Genomic DNA, 14,957 nt, shown 5'->3' on the forward strand with positions numbered 1-14,957 from the left:
GGGAACCATGCCCAGCCGTGGGACTGTAGCTGTTGAATGCTCTCATTTTAAAGCCACGTTTCTGTGGGTGAAGGAGGGTCTGGAGTTTGCCATCCCCCTCTCTTGTTGATGTCTAAAATCTCTAATAAGGGATCTCTCTCTCTCTCACGCACATGCACGCACACACACACACACACACACACACACACAAAGCCTCATAACTAGTTTTGTTGTCACAACATAATATCAAAAGCCTTAAATGTCAGTGAATGGAAATTGGTGTGGTGTTTAGTCGGTTTTTTGGAATAATATTCTTACATCATTGCTGTATTGTTGATCATTTAGACTGGGTCTAAATTTTCATCTCTCCAAAGGTTAATGAGTTTTTCTAAAAGTGGGTATATTTCCCAAAAGCTTGTTCCTTAGGAAATAGAGTTGCTTTATATTCTAGTCTTTATAGTTGGGCAGCACGAGAATCCTATCAAGGAGCTCATTGTCGTTTGTCTACAGAGTATTAGCAGAGAAAACACACTAGCTTTAGAAGCCACCAGATTATGCTGGATTGAGATGTTTGTAAAGCAAAAGGGATCACCTAGGGAAATCCAAGGAAAACAGAGCTGAAGATGGGGACTCAAAGGACTTTATCTCACACTTTCCTAGGGCTGTGGGTTCATGGTTGCAAACAGGGGGTTTTCATATCCACCGCTTCTAAAGGATGTTTGTGTGTGGGAGGCAGCCCAGTGGGAGAGTGTGGCCATTGTGCATGCCACCCTGGGTTCAGTTCCCAGCACTGGAAAAGAAAAGGGTAGAACCAGGTCAATTGTATTGTGGGCTTATGCTTAAAGAGAAAAAGAAAATACCAACCATCCTGGGGTTATACCTGTGGCTTGGGATGGAGTTTGGAGTGGCAATGTTATACCATTTGGAAAAAGGCTATGTTGCCCAGTATCAAATTATGCCAGGGTTTTCATCATAGATGATCCAGAGCTTTAATGCCATTCAGTCATTTCCCATGCTCAGTATGACGTTAACCTTCAGACTTTCACTCAAGCGTCATATTTTTTGAACATTTCCTGTCCCAATGTTCCCAAAGTACTTTGCATATCTGAACAACGGTGCAGGTAAGAATGGGGGATAGTTTAGTGACCTGAATCTCTAGTTGGTTTGGGCTGTACATACTCCTCTTCTAATAGCAATGTACTTGACAGCTGGAAACACTTATCTGCACAGACTAGCACCCATCACTGCACCCAGAAACCTGCTAGCAACCCAGGACCCCAACCTGCTCTGAGCTTTATTTTCACCCACTAGAAATGATGTAGTAAGTTTCTTCTCCTCTTCAACAAATTCTATTCATTCATACTCCAAATGGAAAGGCCAGTCTGGCCTGAACTGTTTTGGGGTACATACGCAGTAAGGAGAAACTGTGTCCCTATGTAAACTTGTAGGGAGAATCCCCTATATACCATCTTACGTCTATGCATAATTAGGCATGCACATGATTAAAATCAGACACATTCTGGGACAGGATGTGCACAGTAGAGAAATGACTATATGCCTTAATCTGTCAATCAAAACAGGGAACTACCCTTGCTACTCCCCTTTAACAGTCGGATTTTCTCCTTCTCTTGAACCCCCTAAGGCAGCCCCACACTGTTCCTGGAGTCCTTGAATATCCTGACTCTTGTGGCCTGGCTGCGTTCTTGACAGTGTGTTTCTGATCTGTACTATCACTTTGCTTTGAATAAAGTTTGATACTTCGTAAAAAAAGGGGGTGGGTTGCAAGTGACTTGGAGTGGAAGATGATTTTCATCAGAACACTGCCAGGTGCTTCTGGTACCTCCTTATTCTCCTTGCTGCGTCACACCCCACATGGTGGCTCTTAACTACCAGTTACTCCAGTTCCAGGGGATCCAGTGCCCCTTCTCACTTCCACAGGCTCCTGCACATGTGATGTCCTTGGTCAGAGACATGTACATACACATAAAAATAGTAAATAAACCTTTAAAAATATAAAGAGGCTTTCTAGAGCTAGAGCTCTTGCCTAGCTTGAGCTGGGCCCTGAGGGAGGGGGGGAGAGGGGAGGAGAGAGAAGAGAAAAGGAGAGAGAGAGAGAGAGAGAGAGAGAGAGAGAGAGAGAGAGAGAGAGAGAGGAGAGTTGTACATAGGAGTCTATCAGACAGAATACAGGTGTCAGATGGATGCATGCCCAGTTTTCAAATGGAGCCTCTCACTAGCCAGACAGAAGGTAGGTGAGGGAAGGCACTGGCTTCTCTTTGACCTCTGACCTAGGTAGTAGATGACAATCTTTTGCTTTCACAACATCCATATTTATATTTTAATTGGTTTAATTTTTCTGATATTTGTGAGAATATGTTTGGATTTACTGTCATAATGCCTATTTACTCCTTTCTTCTCTTTTTGCCTTATTAAGTATGATTGTTCAATCTTTTTCTAGCTTGAAGATGATATTATTGTCAAACAAAACTATTTTAATACCATAAAAAATTTTGCACTTCAACTCTCTTCTGAAGAATGGATGATTCTAGAGTTTTCCCAGCTTGGATTCATTGGTAAGAAAAGTGTTTGGTTTATCTACTTTTTTTTTTTTTTTTTTTTTTTTTGGTTTTTCGAGACAGGGTTTCTCTGTGGCTTTGGAGCCTGTCCTGGAACTCGCTCTTATGGACCAGGGTGGTCTCAAACTCACAGAGATCCACCTTCCTCTGCCTCCCGAGTGCTGGGATTAAAGGCGTGCGCCACCACTGCCCGGCTTGGTTTATCTACTTTATAAAACAGCTGAGCTGGCTGGACAGTGTGGTGCACACCCTTAGTCCCAGCATTGGGGAGGCAGGCACAAGCAGATCTCTGTGAGTTCGAGGCCAGCCTAGTCTACTGAGCGAGTGCCAGGACAGGTTCCAAAGCTGTCTCGAAAAACAAAAACAAAACTGAGTCTCAGAATCTTAAACCAGTTGCTTTTTTTTTTTTTTTTTTTTGACCAAAAGAGAGAGAAAATTAAATATAGGTAAATCTCTTCATGCAAGCTGATGTACATGAATTTATGTAGCCTCTGTGAGTGACTTCCAAGGTGTAGCATGTCCTCTAGAGAGCTGTACCGTGGCTGCCGTGGTGCTGCTGCTGGGAGCATATCTGAGTTCTTCTCGGATACTGCCATTTGCTTTGTGCTTACAAGACTGGGGTTCATCCCCAAAGCATGGCACTGATGGGTTCTTAGGGGGCTGCAGCATGCAGCTCTTGTTGGTGATGACTTTTTCTTCACTTGTTTCTTTCATGAGCTATTTGGGGGTGCTTATCTTAAAGCCTTTGAGGGAGTGGCATCCCTAAAATAGCCAAGGAAAAAGAATGTGTTTGAAGCCAAACGGGTGAAGGAAATTTACAGGGTTTAAAAATAACCTCTCAAGCCAGGTGTGATGGTGCACATCTGCAACTCTTGTGATCCCTGCATCCAAGAGGCTGATACAGGAGGGTCTCAAATCTAAGGCCAGGCCAGGCAAAGTGGTGGGATCTCATGGAAGAATGCAAGGGCTGGGTGCAGCTTAGTGGTGGACCCCTTGCCTAGCGTGAGTGAGGCCCTGGGTTCAGGCCACCCCTCCCAACAGGAGGCTTGGTCTCTGACCTTGTTGTCATTTAACTCAAAACTTGTTTTAAGACTCAGAAAGCAAAATTACCAGTTTCATTGACAACAAAATTAGTAAGCCTTTTCTTCCCCAGCCCTCCTCCTGCTCCTTCGCCTCCTCTGCCTCCTTCAACTTTTTGTTTTATTGATGTTGGTCCCTCCCTCCCTCCCTCCCTCCTTCCCTCCTTCCCTCCCTTCCTCTTTCCCTAATTTTCCCCTCCCTCCCCTCCCCCTCCCTCTTCCCTCCCTCCGATTGAATTTAGGGCTTCATACATACTGCTAGGTAAGTGTTCTATACAGTTCACTGAGCTGTACTCCTAGCCCTGCATACTTTTTAAAAATATCAATCTTTCAAATTCCTTTATTTATGAGAACAGTCTTACTAAGATAGGAAGAAAAGTCTGACTTGATCTATGAACTCTTTAAACAACAGTGTGTATTAAATTGTAGTTAACATCAGGAGTAGGTTACTTCTGTTTATACCCAGCTGACAAGTCCAGAGAATGTTTAGGTAAAGTGATGCTGTTTTTGATAATGGGAATAAAATCTCACTATATTTAGCACATAGAAGTCCCTTCTGCAGGCATCTCGAGGACTGGTCCTTTGTGACAGCTGTTGACTGGGAATGTCTTTTCAGGAAAGATGTTTCAGGCGCCAGACCTTACTCTGATTGTGGAGTTCATCTTTATGTTTTATAAGGAGAAACCCATTGATTGGCTCTTGGACCACATTCTCTGGGTGAAAGTCTGCAACCCTGAAAAAGATGCTGTAAGTTAACTCTCCATGCAGTCCAGGGGACACTTTTTCTTTGCCTTTTTGAGACAGGGTCTCACTATGTAGCCCCAGGCTGGCCTAGTTCTGAAGATCCTCCTGTCTCAGTGGCCTGCATGCCTGGCCTGGAAGTTTCTTTTCCATTTCCCATATGAAAGTAACTCTGAGTGAAGTAGATCTTGGTAACAAGTTAAATAAGGCCACAGCTGGGAAACTATTTACTCTTCCCGTGCTTGGCTTCATTCTGAAGTCAATTCTAAGTCCCAGTGTTAGAAAGGTAGGTGTGTGTGTGTGTGTGTGTGTGTGTGTGTGTGTGTGTGTGTGTGTGTGTGTGTATGTGTGTGTGTGTATGTGTGTGTGCGTGTGTGTTTGTCTGCATGTGTGCTCATGCGTGTGTGCATGAGTGTGTTTGCTTGTGTATGAGTGTGAGAGTGTATCTGTGTGTGTCAGTGTGTGTATGGTGCAGTGGTAGAGTGTTTTAAACAGTTCAGTCATGTGCGTACATATATAATACATTATTTTTTTAATAGCAGAAAATCCCTTAACCACCCTGTTTCTAAGTGTTGGCTCCCTCATGTATGGCTGAGAAACATTGTGGGTCTTGAGGCTTTATTATCCTGTTATTATTGGAGATATATAGCAGACCTGGCTGGTGGAAGAAGGTGTGTTGTTTTCTTCCTGTTGTGTCAGTTGTCTCTCACCCACCCCCTTTAAATTGTCTTGGGTTAGTATCAGACCCCAGTGCACCTGAGAGTATTAAATAGCAGTGATGCCACATGCCACCTCACAGGACTCTTCAGCGCCCGAGTTGCACTTTATCATCGAATAATAAAATCCGATTCTTTTAAATGTCTAGAAGCATTGTGACAGACAGAAGGCAAATCTACGAATTCGCTTCCGACCGTCGCTCTTCCAGCATGTGGGTCTACATTCGTCACTGTCGGGGAAAATCCAGAAACTCACGGTTGGTGATTGCACATGGCCTTTCCCGGCTGTACAGGTTGCTCTTCCTGTGTAGCTGTTAACATAATGGCATCAACATGTCTTCCTAGGATAAAGATTACATGAAACCATTGGTTCTCAAGATCCACGTGAACCCGCCCGCAGAGGTCTCCACCTCCCTGAAGGTTTACCAAGGACACACACTGGAGAAGACCTACATGGGTGAGGACTTCTTCTGGGCCATCACCCCCACAGCTGGAGACTACATCTTGTTTAAATTCGACAAGCCAGTCAATGTAGAAAGGTCAGTGACAATGGAATTCCACTTCTTCTGAGAATTCAGGCCTTCTGCTTATGACGCACCTCATTTATGTGCTGGTGCACAGTAGGTTGACACGTGCTAAGTCACAAAAGTTTTGGTTATAAATTAATTTCATATAGCTGAGTATGAAAAGTGCTCATGTTTTCATGCATGCCATCAATATTTTAATGTTCTGGATAAATTTTTCTTTTTTCTTTTTTCTTTTTTGGTTTTTTGAGACAGGGTTTCTCTGAATTGTTTTGGAGCCTGTCCTGTCTCTGTAGACCAGACTGGCCTCCAACTCACAGAGATCCTCCTGCCTCTGACTCTCAAGTGCTGGGATTAAAGGCGTGCACCACCAATGCCCAGGGCTTGGATAAATTATTTTTAAGATACTACATTTATTTGTGTGTGGAGGCCAGAGGACAACGTGTGGGAATTGGTTGTCTCCTTCCACCTTGTGGGTAATGGGGATTAAGCTCAGGCCTCAGGCTTGGTAGATAAAGTGTCTTTATCTGCTGAGCTGTCTTGCTGGCCTTATGTTTGGTAGCTTGTTATTTCTGAACTTAGATTTAGTCTGTAATTTTGTTACTCTTATTTAGACATCTTTCTATAATAACTTTCAAGTCTTTATCTTAGATGATCTCCAAACACAGGGACAGCAGGTTATTAACTCAGCAATTGATTGAAATGGTAGATGTCCCTAGCCAGTAGTAGTTTTGCTGGTACAGATCATTTTTAGCATGCCTACGGGTCTCTGCAACCCTTTTTAGGCTTTTGGGGACTCCGACATTTTATAAAATTTAGGACTATCTATTTTTGTTTTTTAATTTAATATTCACGACCCCTTCAATCCTCTCCACTTTTACTAGAATGAGAGTTGCAGGTTCTGGTGTGTGGTTATCCTGTGCCAACAGAAACCTTCTAAGAGGTCACCCCAGGGTGAGGATGTATTCTTGGGTCTTATACACTCTAGTCTAACTTGTGTTTTCATTCTTTGGTATGTATTTCCAGTTATTTGTTCCATAGTGGCAATCAAGAACACCCAGGAGACATCCTGCTGAACACCACTGTGGAGGTTCTGCCTCTTAAGGTATGGCTGCTGCTACTCCTGATGTTCCAGTTTCATTTCTGTTAGTGTGATAAAATGCCCTGGCAGAAAGCAATTTAGGGGAGAGAAGAGCTAATTTTAACTTACAATTCCAGATTATAGGTCATCGTTGTGGGAAAGTCCGGCAGGAATTTTAAATATCAAGTTACAGCAAATCCACAGTCAAGAGCAGAGAGATGAATGCATCTCATATCTGTTTGTGCTCAGCTCAATTTCTCCTACATGGTTCAGGAAACCCTGCCTAAGGAATGGTTCTGTCCACAGTGGGCTGGGTCTTCCCACATCATTTAAGATAACTTCCTACAGATGTGCTCACAGGCCAACCCAATGTAGACAGATCCTCACTGAGACTTTCTTCACCCTAATCTCTAGTTGTGTCAAGTTGACAATTGAAGCCAGTTGTCACAATGGATTAGAGGTTTTCTTATTTATGAGGAAAAAAAAATCTCATGAGATGTATGACTTTAATGGTGGGTCATTAAAATATTGAATATCTGATGTTAATGTACCCATTTGTTTCTTCCATAGTCTTCATTTTTCTTTCTGCTGGAAAAAAAAATACAGTTGTTTATATTAGGAAAAGGGTCCATATTTTACCACAGTGTTTACTCTGTAAGAAATGTCTACATTTTGTTCAAGTTAACATATACAGTCTTCATTTTCTGACCATTGGTATTCTAAGCAGGCTGAGAGGGTGGTTAAAATTTTACTAACAAATTTTCAGAATTCTCAACGGAGATGTCATTTTTCTTCATAGCTGTGCCACAAATGCAGCTTTTATACGAAGTTAGATTTGCTTTAAACGGGCACAATTACCTATACAATTGTTGCTTTTATTTTATTTTAGAGTGACAGTTTGGAAATCAGCAAAGAAACCAAAGACAAACGATTAGAAGATGGCTATTTCAGAATAGGTAATGTCCACTTAGTAACACTTATTTCCTGGACTGACTCCTAAAGCCATTTCAAATTCTTGTCATACATTAAGCCGCTTGACAGTTACAGTCACCAGTGTGCTCAAGTTGTTACTTATACTCCCTTGATTTGACATTTACGGATCCTGGGTGGATTCCTGGCTTGTTGGCTTTCTCTATTGCTTGTGTCATAGCTATATCTCAGTGACAGCGAGTCTGCCTTTGCTGCCTTTCTGCCCATCTCTGTCTGGATGATCTTCACTGCTTTCATGCCCTCACCTAACTTCCACATGCCAGTTGATCCAGATTTCTGACCCTCCCCCCGGGGGGTGTGCCTCTGTGTGATGATGCTGACTGACAGTGGCACCTGGGGAAGCCTTGGAGGGTGTTAGGGATAGTAAATGGAATCAGGGTTCAGCTAGGTGTCTAATGGGGAAAGCCAAGGAAAGAGGTGGGTCCAGAATAGCCCGATATATGGCCAGAATTAAATTTATCAGACTTGTTGCTACTTAATTCCAAAAACATGGCTGAAAATTGCCTACAGGCAATTCTTGGACCCCTGCTGGGTGTCCAAGAAGAAGAGTGCTGTGGTTTTAGAAAGAAATTTCAGTGGGTTAAAGCTCTGAGAAGGCAAAAGAGCCTTCTGTAGAGAAACAGGGAGCCTGAGAAAGGACCACAGGCCAGTGTGTGGAAGGAATAGGGCTGTGACCAGAGACCTCTGAAGTTCCTTCCAGTGTCTGTAGTCTGGGATTTTAATTGTAACCAAGTACATCACATCTTGGTGAGCGCAGAGTCAAGACAGAAGAGCATGGAGACAGAGTTATGACTTGCCAGCAGGCAAGGTAGTCATGGGGCTTCCAAAGCAGTGCTCTCTTTTCACAAAGGAACTGTGGAATTTTATGTAGTGAGCTGGCACATAACTCTGATGCATTGTAGGCCATTCCTGAGCATGCGCAGTTTAGGAGTTCATTCTTGAGCATGCTCAGTTATGGTTATGGAGCATGTGCTAAAAAGATTAACCTGATGGACGGGAATGCTTTGGCATGCTCAGCTTGCCCTCTAATCTTTAGCTGTATATTAGCTAGCAGCCACTCTCCTGTTTTCCCTTGTCATCTAATACTTAACTATTTAATACTGGCCTGAACTCTGTGGGAAAGAAAGAGAAGGAAGGAGAAAATGAGAAAGGAAAAAGAAAAATTATTGTAGTGAAGTTTCCTAGTTGATGCTGGACTACAGTAGCAGATGCGATAGGCATAAAGTTATTGTTGACAGTTGGCTGGGTAAACAAGTCACAGCCAAGACCTCTTAGGAAACTCCGAACTGTTTTGTTTTGGGTAGCCCTGGCCATCCTGGAACTCCCTCCGTAGACCTCACAGAGATCGGCCTGCCTCTCCCTCCTGAGTGCTAGGATTAAAGGTGTGCACCACCACCATCCAGCTTCTAAACTCGGAACTTTTAAGCTGACACACTATCTAAGCTCATTTCTTTAGGAAAATAAGCAGCAGATTATATAATCAGCTTCTTTAAAAGACAGCTCACATGCACAGAGAGAGATGCAACCTTCCAACCTGGAAGTATAGTGGCAGCAGAGGTTTGGAGATGCTCCAGGGCAAATAAAGGAGTGCTGTATTCCTAAATTAATACTTGCTCGAAAGGCTTTTCCCTCTAACTGGGAAGTGATTGTCTACAGTGTAATAACAGGCAGATATTGAGTATCAAAGCAAAAAACTTAGTAGAATAACTATGTAAATAACTTCTAACTGATAAGGATGCTGCACTCAAATCTTATGTGTGTGGCCTTGTGACATAGCTCAGTTGATAAGGGCACTTGTTACCAAGCCTGGTGACTTATGTTCAATCTTCTGGACCCACATTGCAGAAGGAGAGAACCAACTCCTAAAAGTTGTCCTCAGACATCTGTAAGCATATTGTGGTGTGCGCACCCTCATACAAACACAAATGTAATTTTTAAAAAGTTACTTGTGTATTGATACTGGTGCTTGGTCTTTAACAATTACTTCCTGTTTTGAAGGAAAATTTGAGTATGGTGTTGCAGAGGGAATCGTGGACCCTGCTCTCAACCCCATTTCAGCCTTCCGACTTTCAGTTATTCAGAATTCTGCTGTCTGGGCCATTCTTAATGAGGTAAGGACATAGGCAGTCTGTGAAGTCACATGGCTCACTGCATTGTTTTACATTGCATCTTGATTTTGCAAATGAAGCCTTCTGGGAATTTTGAATTAACAGCTTTGTCAAATCTTTCATTATTTTGTATTTCAGATTCATATAAAAAAAGCCACCAATTGATCTTCTAAGAAACCGACACCACATCCTTTCTTCCTGTGACTCTGTCAATTAAAGATAGTTAGTGTGTCCCTTTCTGTCTGGACTTGAACACTACCTCTCGTGAAGCCTACTGTAGATAAGATGATTGTCATTCCCACCCAGACAGGGGCTCTTCCCATGGATGACTGCATTCATTTGAAACTAAGCTGTCCTCCAATTTGAACTTGACACAGACGTTTTACAATTCTGACAGCCTGGTAATACGACTGGGACTATTTTGGTATTATACTAATACATAAGAGTTGTACATATTGTTACATTCCTTAAAATTTGAGAAAAACTAATGTTAAATACATTTTGTGAAGGGGGTACTTTTGAAGTTCATTTATTTTACTATTATAGACCCTCTTTTATAGACGATCAGGGATTATATATATAAATATATAAATATATAAATACACATACAGATGTTATGGAGTTAATTTATTAGAAACACTTAAGAAGTACATATTTTTGTGCAGTAAATTTTTGAATCAATATCTTTTTTTGAAGAAGCAGTTCCCTGGCTTTTTTAAGTTCTTTCTATATTTTTCTTTGGAGATGCAGACATTACAGATCAATGCCATTTTTTTTTTTTTTTTTTCCAGTGCACTGCCATTCCAGATTGGTTCTAGATGGGTTTCTTAACTTGAAGTACTTTTATAATCACAGCAATTCTGAACAAAATATTTTCAGAGGCATTTGTCATTCTTTAAAGCCAAGAGTACTGTGTATGGTGTGTAGCCACAGAAAACCAATGTGGTCTTCAATGTCCAGGTGGGAGGCCCCTGTCCAAGTCTCCACATACAGAGTCCTTGAGGTTTCCCCTGGTGTGGGTGATGAGACCCCTTCCCTTGTTAATCTGTCTTTAATCACTAGTTAGACACATCTGTTCTCACTGGTCCTTTTATACCCATGTTAGATTTTGAAGTTCAGACAATGTTTTCTAGGTAATGCTGTTGTGTGAATCAAATAATGGGTATGATTTTAAAGCCAAAACTGTAATGTGGGGCTCCAGTCAAAGATAATTGTAGTGCTTGTATGTTTCCACAGAATGATTTGCTATGCTGTATCATCAACTTGGAAGTAAATGCTGTGTCCACAGAGTACTTATGCCTCCTTGCCTTGCAGTCTCATGCAGTACTAGTTTGCAAAAGTGCTTTACAATTAGGAAGGCTGAGCAGTAGTTGCCAGTCTCCCCTGGTTGATCCGGGGGCTGCAGATGTCCAGCAGATATGGTAGAGGCCTGGAGCTGTGGGAGGTCCTAGCTGGTGGCCTCCAGCCTGGAGCTTTCTTAATCACCTCGTGTATGGGACACAGCACTTAACAGCCATTTTGCATGTTGTCTTCTGACTGGGAAAAATGTAGATAAATACTACTATGCTGTGTTAAAGCCCAGGTGAAGTTTTTCTTGGGGTTTTGTAAATTCCCCTCTCCGTTTCCTTCAACTTTTTATTTTCTTCTCTGATTTCCTAAGACATAAGGCAAATTCCTTTGAAATGAGGAATACCTTTTCATTATAAACTTTGAGCATTGTCTTCACACACTAAATTGCTGCTAATGCAGCAGGGTCACAGATGGTGAGACCATGCAGATGGGGGCAGGGGCCCCCCTTAGGGCTCTGGTTTCTCAGTGGTTGTGACTTCAGGGAGGCTGTGCTTTGAAAATCTAGTGGGATTCTAATGCACACCTGCCACCATTTGAATGGCCCCTGCTTGGGTATTTCTGCACATCCTCTCGCTCAAACTCCCATGGCTCTTGCTTTTTAGCCAAGTGTTGTCCTTCATTCAGAGAATCTTCTTCCCAGTGCCTAGAACATTCTTGGGCCTTGGCAAGCTCTCTTGGCATCTGGGTGAGTCATTTCTCTCTTAGGCGTGTTTGCCTAACAACCTTGCCATGCATGGGCACACACACACTCTGCGTCTAGTTTTCATTTGTGGTCTGTGTGTTCTCTGACACATTCCATGCTCCGGAGGCCAGCTCTCCACCTGTCTTCCACCACAGCAGGTGCTCATCTGACCCTCAGGGTTAGAGTTGCTCCCTTCTTTGTCCCCAGTGAGGCACTAGACAATCGAAGCAGATGTGCTTCCCCCAAGCAAGTAGTTGCAGTGAGAGCCTCAGAGGTTGGTTAAGAGTGCAGCTCAGCGGAGGGGAAGCCAGGGTGCCTAGAACTGCAAGGTATACACATTAGACCTCAGAGGCCACCGGCTCACTTTCCCCCTAACAGTGAAAGGAAAAAGTGCCAAATGCAGTACTAATTATATCTGTAAAATAGGTGGTGGTTGGCATCTGGTGTGTATTTCAGATAAACTAGACTCTTAGAGTAGTGCTGGCCCCAAAGAAGCCACAGAGTACACAGCAGCTGTTACAATGAAAAGTTGAGCTCTGTGCCCACATGGGGCCAGCAGCCACCATATTGGGTCTGAGAAATACAGGACATTACTAGCCAGTATGGTGTTTCGTGTAAATATTCTAGAAGGAAGGAGTAATGTGTCCTGCTGCCATCATTGAAAGCAGACCTGTGGATTCATCCCAGTGCAGGCAAAAGTGTGTATTTTGGTGAGAAGACCGAGATTGCCTGGCTGTATGTGAGTGCCATCATTCTTTCCAGCATGCATTGTATCAGTGTCCTCAAAAAGTATGTTGGACTAAAAAGCATGAGAAAGAGTGAATGCAGATGGGTAATTCAGCTTGTAGGCTAGATGTGTGTGTGTGTATGCATCCATTAGGGTGTGTTTGAACAAAAATTCTTTGTGGTTTTTGAAATTGCTGGTTTCATGTAAAAGATCAGGTGTGCTTGTTTCAAAAAGCTGTCAGGATAGTGGTTGACTAGAGTCCTTTTTAGTCTTTCATGATAATGAAAAATAAAGTCCTCAATAGTGCTATCCCTCAAAGAAAAGTTTAGCTATGTGGAAAGAGTGTGTTCAGCAGGTTGTCCCAGTTAATAGTGTCTGTTTTCAGTTACACAAGATTCTAAGAATGACCTTGTAGAATATCCTCCCCTTCTCAGTGTGGCAAGAACTGTGACCACGATCCAGGGTCATGTTTTGTTACTTAGCAAAGGAAGATTATCTGTGGGTGACTGATCCGGTCTTGTGAGCCATGCTGGCCTGGTGAAAGTGAGACGAAGCAGCCACAGAACTCCCAACACCATTGCTGGCCTAAGTGGGAGGGGCCACCAGGAAAGGACTGCAGGTGGCCTGCCTTAATGACCAGCTGAGGAAATAGGAGCTGCAGTCCTACCCCACACACTTACCCAGGCTTGGAAATGGACGTCTTCAGATGGGAGGCCAACCTGGAAGCAACCTTCACTGCAGCTTTGTAAGTGGGCCCTACCCAGACAGCTTGGGTAAGCCTGCTAGATTTGTAGTGTTTGTAACAAGCAACAGAAGAAGAATTAAGACAGTCTTGAGTAGTCTTCATATCTGATTGCCTACAGTAGGTTACTTTTTTCTTTTTTAAAGACAGTGTCTCACTTTGTACCCCAGGCTGGCCTTGAAATTCTGTCCCCCCCAGTTTTGCCTCTCAAGTGTTGATATGATAGGCATCACCATAGCCAGCTTGTTGATATTTTTTGATAGACACACAGTATAAGCTCATTCCTAGGTCTCAGGATGTTCTGTGTCAGAGATCCTCATCTCCAGTACAAGTTAGATTTGTATTTGTGTTTTGTAAAATAACTGCCAGGATGAGACTGTAGGGGTGGGGGTGTGGGGCATCTTTTTCTCTTAGATGAAGTTAAACTACACTGACTGGAAGGCCTGCCAGAAGTACTTGAAGAACCACGGTAATTTAGATCAGACTGAAGAGCAGAAAAACTCCTGCCTTGTGTTGAATCATAGGCTTGCCTACCCTTCTGACACTGAAGCATGGGCTGTTGTCTACAGGGTTCACACTCAAGAACCACCCAGTCCAGTTACTAAAACAAAAATGTTCAAAAGCTTTACAATTTTAAATTGTGCCATTCATTGCTATCCTGGGCTACAGGCTGAACATATTTGCTAGAGTTTGGGCTATAAGAGTAATTCTTTAAAACCATTTAGTCAATAGTTAGCTATCACAGCTCAAACCCTGTATGTACCAACCAAGGTTTTATATTTATTGATGCTTTTCACAATACCTCTGACTCCAAGCCGTTAATTGATAATGAAGTTTATTTTTGTTTTGGTTCACTCGTTTGTTTGTGCTTACCTATTTTTTTTTTAATCATACTGCCATAGCCTTGAAGGAAAAGAATTTAGAGGTTAAACACTATCAGGTCACACGGCCTGTGCTGTCATCTTCATTCGGTAAGGGATCTTAAGTCCCAGCTCAACCCTTTTCTAGAAAAGGGCATTCCCAAGCTATGTAGCAACATTTATAGCTTGTAAAATTTAAACTTTGATAGTTGTAAGGATTTCAATGATTAATCTTACCAGATATATGCTATGCTAAATATGCTCAATTTACTGCATGTGAACATACAATGCTAAAAAGATGACCAGTCTTTTACAAAGACAAAAAAAGCAAACCAAGGATTTTGTTACCCGTGCCCCATACCATCACTAGCTAAATGAAGCCTTGTTTCTGTAATGCTCCCTTCCCCGGTTTTTGCACTACCTAAAAAGGCTCCTATGTGAACAAGCAGACAGCAAGAGCACACTCCAGGCAGCATGTGACCCTGTGTGTACAGTGTCAGAAACCTGAGTTTGAGGGAGGGGGAAGAATGTGTGCAGGGAGCCACTCCCAGGGTGAGCATGGTAGAATATGCACAATGGGACTCCAGCTGCGCTCAATACGCTGGTTCATCATGGGGAAAAGTGGATGCTAAGGAGACTGCTTCCTACAGCTGCAGTAGTCATTGGCACTTGGTCCCAGAACGAATTTGTGGGGGTCCTTTAGCTTGCTTAGCATTCCATTCTTTATTGGAAATGCTGTGTTTGCTCCAGCTTGGTGTAAAACTTCCTGGAAACACAGTGCCTAAGCCATACAAAGGGCTTC

General features: G+C 42.7%; 1 protein-coding gene across 3 annotated transcripts in view; it reads left to right on the forward strand.

The window, feature by feature from the left end:
• Mgat4a (alpha-1,3-mannosyl-glycoprotein 4-beta-N-acetylglucosaminyltransferase A) overlaps positions 1–11,086 on the forward strand; it is a 91,388-nt gene extending 80,302 nt beyond the window's left edge. For all 3 annotated transcript variants that reach the window (XM_027386832.2, XM_027386833.2, XM_027386834.2), the window contains 8 exons: positions 2,438–2,552; positions 4,251–4,381; positions 5,241–5,348; positions 5,437–5,630; positions 6,642–6,720; positions 7,586–7,652; positions 9,685–9,797; positions 9,933–11,086. In XM_027386832.2, coding sequence (XP_027242633.1) covers positions 2,438–2,552; positions 4,251–4,381; positions 5,241–5,348; positions 5,437–5,630; positions 6,642–6,720; positions 7,586–7,652; positions 9,685–9,797; positions 9,933–9,959 — 834 coding nt within the window. In that variant the 3' untranslated portion in view covers positions 9,960–11,086. The remainder of the gene's footprint in view (positions 1–2,437; positions 2,553–4,250; positions 4,382–5,240; positions 5,349–5,436; positions 5,631–6,641; positions 6,721–7,585; positions 7,653–9,684; positions 9,798–9,932) is intronic.
• Positions 11,087–14,957: the final 3,871 nt, after the last annotated feature.

The sequence above is a fragment of the Cricetulus griseus genome (genome assembly GCF_003668045.3).
Source record: "Cricetulus griseus strain 17A/GY chromosome 1 unlocalized genomic scaffold, alternate assembly CriGri-PICRH-1.0 chr1_1, whole genome shotgun sequence".
In the NCBI taxonomy this organism is placed as follows: Eukaryota; Metazoa; Chordata; class Mammalia; order Rodentia; family Cricetidae; genus Cricetulus; species Cricetulus griseus.